General features: G+C 40.9%; 1 protein-coding gene and 1 non-coding gene across 3 annotated transcripts in view; both read right to left on the minus strand.

The window, feature by feature from the left end:
* The window catches only part of LOC116084506 (disintegrin and metalloproteinase domain-containing protein 2), a 46,189-nt gene that overhangs the window by 27,426 nt on the left and 11,889 nt on the right, over positions 1-6,874 (minus strand). Inside the window, exons 7-9 of one of the 2 annotated variants that reach the window (XM_031361523.1) lie at positions 3,512-3,568; positions 2,148-2,219; positions 1,003-1,169 (exon numbers count right to left, since the gene is read on the minus strand). In XM_031361523.1, the coding sequence (XP_031217383.1) occupies positions 1,003-1,169; positions 2,148-2,219; positions 3,512-3,568 (296 nt within the window). The remainder of the gene's footprint in view (positions 1-1,002; positions 1,170-2,147; positions 2,220-3,511; positions 3,569-6,874) is intronic. The other variant, XM_031361524.1, reaches the window with a different exon arrangement.
* Positions 3,217-3,380, minus strand: LOC116085554. The gene has a single exon (XR_004116637.1). It is a non-coding gene; the product is annotated as a U1 spliceosomal RNA (small nuclear RNA).

Consider the following 6,874-nt stretch of genomic DNA (forward strand, 5'->3'; position numbering starts at 1 on the left):
AGTAAGCACAGTGAAGTTAATGCTCTGTTTTCACAGGGCAGGTTTTAGTGTTGCTCAGTAATTCACACTCTTGACATGGACTAGGATGGGCCCAGTGATCCTGCATTCTCTAAAGAACAATCAAATCAATAAAAAAGTAGAAAGTACATAGATGTCTGAAACATAATGAGGATGAATTCAAGGCAAGGACTATTTTAGAATAAAATGGGTATGTCCTCTGAGAGAAATATGATAAAAAAATAAAGAAAATTCTCAGTGGTTCTCAACTGATAGGTTGTGCCCCTTTTGCAAACCTCTATCTCCAAAAATATTTACATTATAATTCATAACAGTAGCAAAATTACAGTTATAAAGTAGCAACGAAAATAATTTTATGGTTGTGGGTCACCACAACATGTGAACTGTACTAAAGGGTCGTGGCTACTTCTCTCCACCTGATTTTTTAAGGCAGGGTCACTAACTGAACATGGAGCTTGCTGCTTGGACTAGACTGGCTAGCCAGTGAGCCCCAGAGATCTACCTGCTCTATACCCCCAGCCCTGGGGTTGCAGAACCATAGGCCACTTGGCTTTTACATGGGTGCTGGGACTCATAAATGTGCTACAAGCACTTTAACCATGGACCATCTCCTCAGTTTCTCCTTCTTGTTGTTATTATGATCATTATGTTGAAGTGACTACATTCTTAGAATCTTCCAAACAGATGTGAACCTGTGGTGCACAGCCAGGGGCACTTGGGGGAGTGCTGTGTGTTCTATGGTAAGAAGGCATCTGGAAGCAGGACTGAAGAAATGAGCTTCAACTACAGACCAACAAAATGGGGGATCTTAATAATCCCATTGTAGGTGAGCTGTTCCAGTAAGAGCTGCATCTTGTTATACACAAAGGGGAGGAATCACAGAAAACTCGTCCCCCCCCCATACAGTCTGTGGATTGTTGAAAAAGGGACCAGGTGGGCCAGTTTTCCTCAGTATAGCCTGTCATAGCTTGAAAATGTACATACACAAGTAAAAACGCCATATCGTGTGGTCGCAGAACAAGGTACGACTGTTTCCACTTCAGGAACCTGTAGAGCAACTTGTTAGCATCGCCTATGGTCGAGATTTTGTTTTCATCCACCCAAAATTCCAGGGAAGACAGAATTACTGTAAGATTAAAGGGGGCAAAGATCTAAAATAGAACACAGACAGAAAACCTGTTCAAACAACAAGATCTAAAGGGACTGGGCAAAAGAGCTTTGAAAACAAGCTCAGGTCATGCATTTAGTAACTGCAGTGTAGGTCTGGACTCAGTGTTTAAAATGTTAGCCAGCAGTAAGTGTCCTGGTCATAAAAGTCACACTAGACACTTTAAATTAGATTAGTTCATTGTATTTCTTTTGTAATTTGAGTGCATGTATGTATGGACATCACATGCATGCTTGGTATCCAAGCAGATCAGAAAATGACATGAGATCTCCTGAAACTGCAATTAAAGATGGTTGTGAACTACCATGTGAGTGCTGGTAATTGGACTTGGTCCTCTGCAAGAGCAACAAATCCTCTTGACCACTGAGACATCCCTTCAGCCCCGTGGATAATTCAAGATGCTTGCACTTAATCAAGCTCTCCCCCCAACCCCCCGGAAGGTCTCATTGTATGTAATCTTTACAATGACCTACTTCACAGGTAGGCGAGCAGAAACTTCAAACCCAAATAATGGTCCTCACATCACTCAGCATGCATCTTTATGCAGTGCACCAGAAGGTATGGGGCTTTTTAGGAACAGCAGCAAGTGTGATGGTTGGAGAGATAGCATCCCTCGGAGCATGTGGATGCTGGTCACCAGTTGCTGGCACTGTTTGGGGGAGCTTTAGGGAGTATGGCCCTGCTGGAGGAACTATTTCATGCAAGGTGGGACTCTGAGGTTTCAAAGCTACACACCACTCTCAGTGTACTCGCTTCTGCTTTCTGTCCCAGGCATGAGCCTTCACTTCTAGTTCTAGCTGCTGTGACCATGCTGCCCCCATGCTGCCCCCACTATTAAGGATTCAAACTCTCTGGGACTGTGAGCTCTTTTTTTTTTTCTGTAAGTTTCCTTCATTATAGAAAAGTAACTAAGACAGCAAGGATAAAACATTTTTAAAAAGACAAAAATGAAGATACTTACAGCATTTGCCAGTCCAATCAACTGGAAAATCTTTTGAGTGACAATGGCTGTATCAGCCCCGATATGCTCAAACTGTAAAATAAAATTCACACACACACACACACACACACACACACATGCACACACACACACAGAGTTAACATCGATTACTGCAACTCTCCTGTTACAATTTTAATGTACCAAAATAATAAACTACTTAAATCATTAACATATTTTAATCTGCCTTATTTTATTTTTCATACCATATAATACATATAGTGTGAAGGTGAGAAATATAAAAAGATCTGGGAAAAGTGCAAAATATAATTCCACTGTTAATAAATTAAGGATAATAGTTCCTGATAGAAAAATGTTTGTTTTAATTTAGATGTGAATATCTCAGTGTTTTCTCAGTATGTGTGCATGTGCACCCCATGTATGCAGTACCCATGGGAGTCAGCAGAGGGCACCAGATCACCAGGGCTGGACTTTAAAGGCTGTTGCGAGCTGCCATGTGGGTACTGGGAACTAAACCCAAGTCCTCTAAAAGGGCAGCAAGTGCCCTTAACCACAGAGTCACCTCTTCACCCCTAGGAAGTAACTTAAGACTGGAAAAATTCCCAGAATCTGTATGTGAGATACTCCCAAATGTTGCATACTGAATGATTCCATTTATACAATGGTTTGGAAGTGAAAAAAAGATATAGAGATAAAGAATGCATTAGTGGAATATGAGGGGTGGGAGACAAGGTGGAAGGTGTGTGGCTAGAAAGCAGCATCAGTGGCCCTGTGCTGGGGTGCAAATGTCCTTTACCTTGACTGCACTGGCAGCCACGTGCTGGCTGCTCCAGCATCGGTAGAGGCATCTGTGTAGAGATGCCAGACTGTGCACGTGTTCATGCAAGTATGACTGAGTGTATAGCTAACCTCAAACAACAAGGTAAATGAGCAAAAAAACCAAGAAACTATTGTAATAAAAAAAAACACCCTCCAGTTATGATACAAGGGAAAGAGTACAAGCAATTGAGAGTTTATTAAAAAGTATTTCTTTTTTTTCTTTTCTTTTTTTTTTTTTTTTTTTTTTTTTTTTTTGGAGCACGCGAACACAGCTCCCCCACTACCACAAATTATGCAGTCGAGTTTCCCGCATTTGGGGAAATCGCAGGGGTCAGCATACCCCAAGTGCAGTGGGTGAGCCTCACCCTGGAAAAACCACCTTCCTGATCATGGTGTCTCCCCTGCCAGGTAGGGTATTAACACAGAGTTATCAACTCTCCTCTGCCAGAAACCGACTCTTCGAGGCATGGGAGAATAGCCTTTCTCATGCCTCACTGCTGATAATAGTAATAAAATCGACAAGACAAAGACACTTGGAATATGCTTACCATTTGCTTTTCAACTACAACGTGTATTTCCAGATAATGAGAGATGACTCGCTGTGGCTGAAAAGAAACCCACCAACTCCGTATCAGCAGTGAAGAGTGGCCTCAGTATTTTTGGTTTTATCATTAAAGTGGGGAGATTTTTTTTTTTTTATATTCAGAAAGAGAACTAGAAACATGACCAAAGCAGGGTCTCTAGGCTCCTCTCCACCTGTTACCTTGGTCACTTTGGGGCAGCTCATCAAACATTGATTCTATCCAGGGCACAGCCCACCCACCCCACCCCCCTTCATCCATATTCTCTTTGATCTCATGTGTAGTTTTCTTAGCTGAATGACATTCCTTTAAAAAATTATCTTTAAATTAAAAACCACAAAATGTACTTCTATGTGTACATGTGTGTATATGTGTGTGTGTGTGTGTGTGTGTTTGTGTGTGTGCATCATATGTGTGCAGTGCCAGTGTTTGTGGTTCTCTTAGATATGTTGTCATGGTTTTTGCCCAGACCACTATTAGAAGGTGTGACCTTGTTGGAGGAAGTGTGTCACTGTGGGAGTGGTCTTTGAGGTCCTATGCTCAACTTCCGCCTAGTGTAGAAGAGAGTCTTCTCCTGGCTACCTTCAGATGAAGATGTAGAACTCTCAGCTCCTCTAGCACCATGCCTGCCTGGATGCTGCCATGCTTCCCACCCTGGTGATAATGAACTGAACCTCTGAAACTGTAAGCCAGCCCCAGTTAAATGTTTGCTTTTATAAGAGTTGCCTTGGTCATATTGTCCCTTCACAGCAATTACACCCTAATCAAAGCAGTCACAGACTTCTTTGGATATTCTTCTTTATTCTACATTCCAAATAAGCATCCTAGGTTTGTAAACATCTCCTGTTAAAAGAATTGGGTTTTTTTGAGATAGAGGGGTTACATTAATTTTTTAATTGTTATAAAATTAATAACTGATTTTGTAACTAGGGCAGAAATTATCTTTAAATAACTGTGATTTATAGTCCCAAAGATGACAACAGACCAAAGTCAGGTAAGAGAAAAAGAGAAAGGACATGTCTATTTCAAATGTTTGTGGCTGTAACAACCAAGGCAATATCCCATGAGGTGAGAAATGTAATATACATGAAAATAAAATAATCATGGCAACACAAAGTACACTTGTTGGTTTTAAAGAGTTCTATGTTCACATTTGATGACCCACTTCTTCACATATACTAGGGCAGCCATAACTAAAACAAGACAGGGATTGAGTACTGGGAATATAGAAGATAAAGCTACTCTGAAGAATAATCTGGGAGCTATTTAAAGTGTGAAATACAGTTAGCAGATGACCCAGCAATTCAGTTCCTAGCATATACCTAAGGGAAATTAAAGCTTTTATCAACACAAATGTTTGTTTACAAATGTTCCTAGCAGCATTGTATTACTTAAATAGTGGGAATCACCCAATTGCTCACCTGGTGATTAATTAACTGTGGCACATTCCTGAAATAGAATATGACTCAACCATAAAAAGAAACCAGCATTTCAAAATACTACAACTATGAGCACATTGGTGGGTGAAAATCACAAAAGAGATACATTTGAAGATTCTATTTGCATATAGTCATCCTATAAATCTGTGTATTTTCCATAAAAGGAAGGCAAAATGGAAAGAGAATGTGCCTTCAAATACATTACTCTTATTTAACTGTGAAAGCAGATACCAACAAGATACAGAAGAGCAGTGATGTGTGTCTCAATAAGTTATTATAGATGTGAACAGGCACTCATTAGTTGTAACTTTTATATGCCAGTTGTAATTGTCATCTTCCAGGTTTACTGCTGAGTAAGCTCACCCTTTTTAGTTCTTTCTGAACTCTGGCTGGCTGGTGTAACTTAGTTCTTCTGGCCCAAACTCCTCTCCAAGCTGACTGATTCAAACTGGCTTCTCTTGGCTTCTCATTGAATTGCTCTGCTTGGTCTCACTCTAACTGTCTTAGTAAAAGTTTTACTGCTGTTAACAGATACCATAGTGACGGCAATTCTTATAAGGACAACATTTAATTGGAGCTGGCTTGCAGGTTCAGAGGCTCAGTCCATTATTGTCAAGATGGGAGCATGGCAGCACCCAGGCAGGCGTGGTGCAGGAGGAGCTGAGATTTCAATATCTTGTCCCGAAGGCAAACAGGAGAAGACTGGCTTCCAGGCAGCTAGAACAAGTGTCTTAAAGCTCACACCCACAGTTTCACACTTCCTCCAACAGGGCTATACCTCCAAATAGTACCATTCCCTGGGCCAAGCATATTCAAACCACTACACAAACTCTGGCAATCTGTTCTAATCTTCTGGCTCCTTTTTATTCTCTGGCTTCAATGGACTCTGCTGACCTGTACTGAGTTGCATGAACTCAGCTCCACTGAACTGCCCTCCTTCCCAACTCAATCTGCACTGCTCTCCAGTAGCCCCTCCTTCCTCTCTGTTCTCATGAGAGTTGGGTATAACCTATCTCTGACTCATTCTGTCAAATCTTTCTCTGACTTGTCACTTCGGCTGCCAGTCAACTAGACATCACTTTCAAGCATGGTTGCTTCCTTCTATAAACTAACTTTACCTTCATTGTTTGAGATTAAATGTGTGTACTAAGGGAATTTCAGTATTTCAGCCAGAGGGATTAAAGGTGTGTCATTCTCGCCAGACCACATAGGCCTAGGTGGTCTTTTGATGTGATCCCTTGCCAGAGCAGCCATGTTGCTGCATTAAAATTTCTCTACATCTAGTAGACGAATAACCACTAACATTGTTATATCATTCAAGTATGATTTGTATTTATTTTGCAATATGGCTAATGTAATATAAAATATACAAAACAATATGTCATTTTAAAATTTCTTAGAGGATAAAAATAAAACAAATTTGAATGGGTTGATTAATAAAAAGCAATGTAAGAGGAAGAATAAAGAAATAAGAACATAAAAAGAGACACATAAAAAGTGAAGAGGTGATAGATTTAATAGATGACTATTCTACATGTGTATGTTAAAACTGATGCCGTGAATAAAACAAAATTGCCACATTAAAAAACAACAACACAGGGCTGGCGAGATGGCTCAGCAGGTAAGAGGACTGACTGCTCTTCCAAAGGTCCTGAGTTTGGATCCCAGCAACCACATGGTGGCTCACAACCATCTGTAATGAGATCTGACGCCCTCTTCTGGTGCATCTGAAGACAGCTACAGTGAATTACACTGGAGCGAGTGGGGCCGGAGCAAGCAGGGCTGGTGTGAGCGGGGCCAGCAGAGGTCCTGAGTCCAATCCCAGCAGCCACACACTTGATGGCTCACAGCCATCTGTACACATACAAAAAAACAACAAAAAAAACAAAAC

Source organism: Mastomys coucha, unplaced genomic scaffold (genome assembly GCF_008632895.1).
Source record: "Mastomys coucha isolate ucsf_1 unplaced genomic scaffold, UCSF_Mcou_1 pScaffold9, whole genome shotgun sequence".
NCBI classification, from domain to species: domain Eukaryota; kingdom Metazoa; phylum Chordata; class Mammalia; order Rodentia; family Muridae; genus Mastomys; species Mastomys coucha.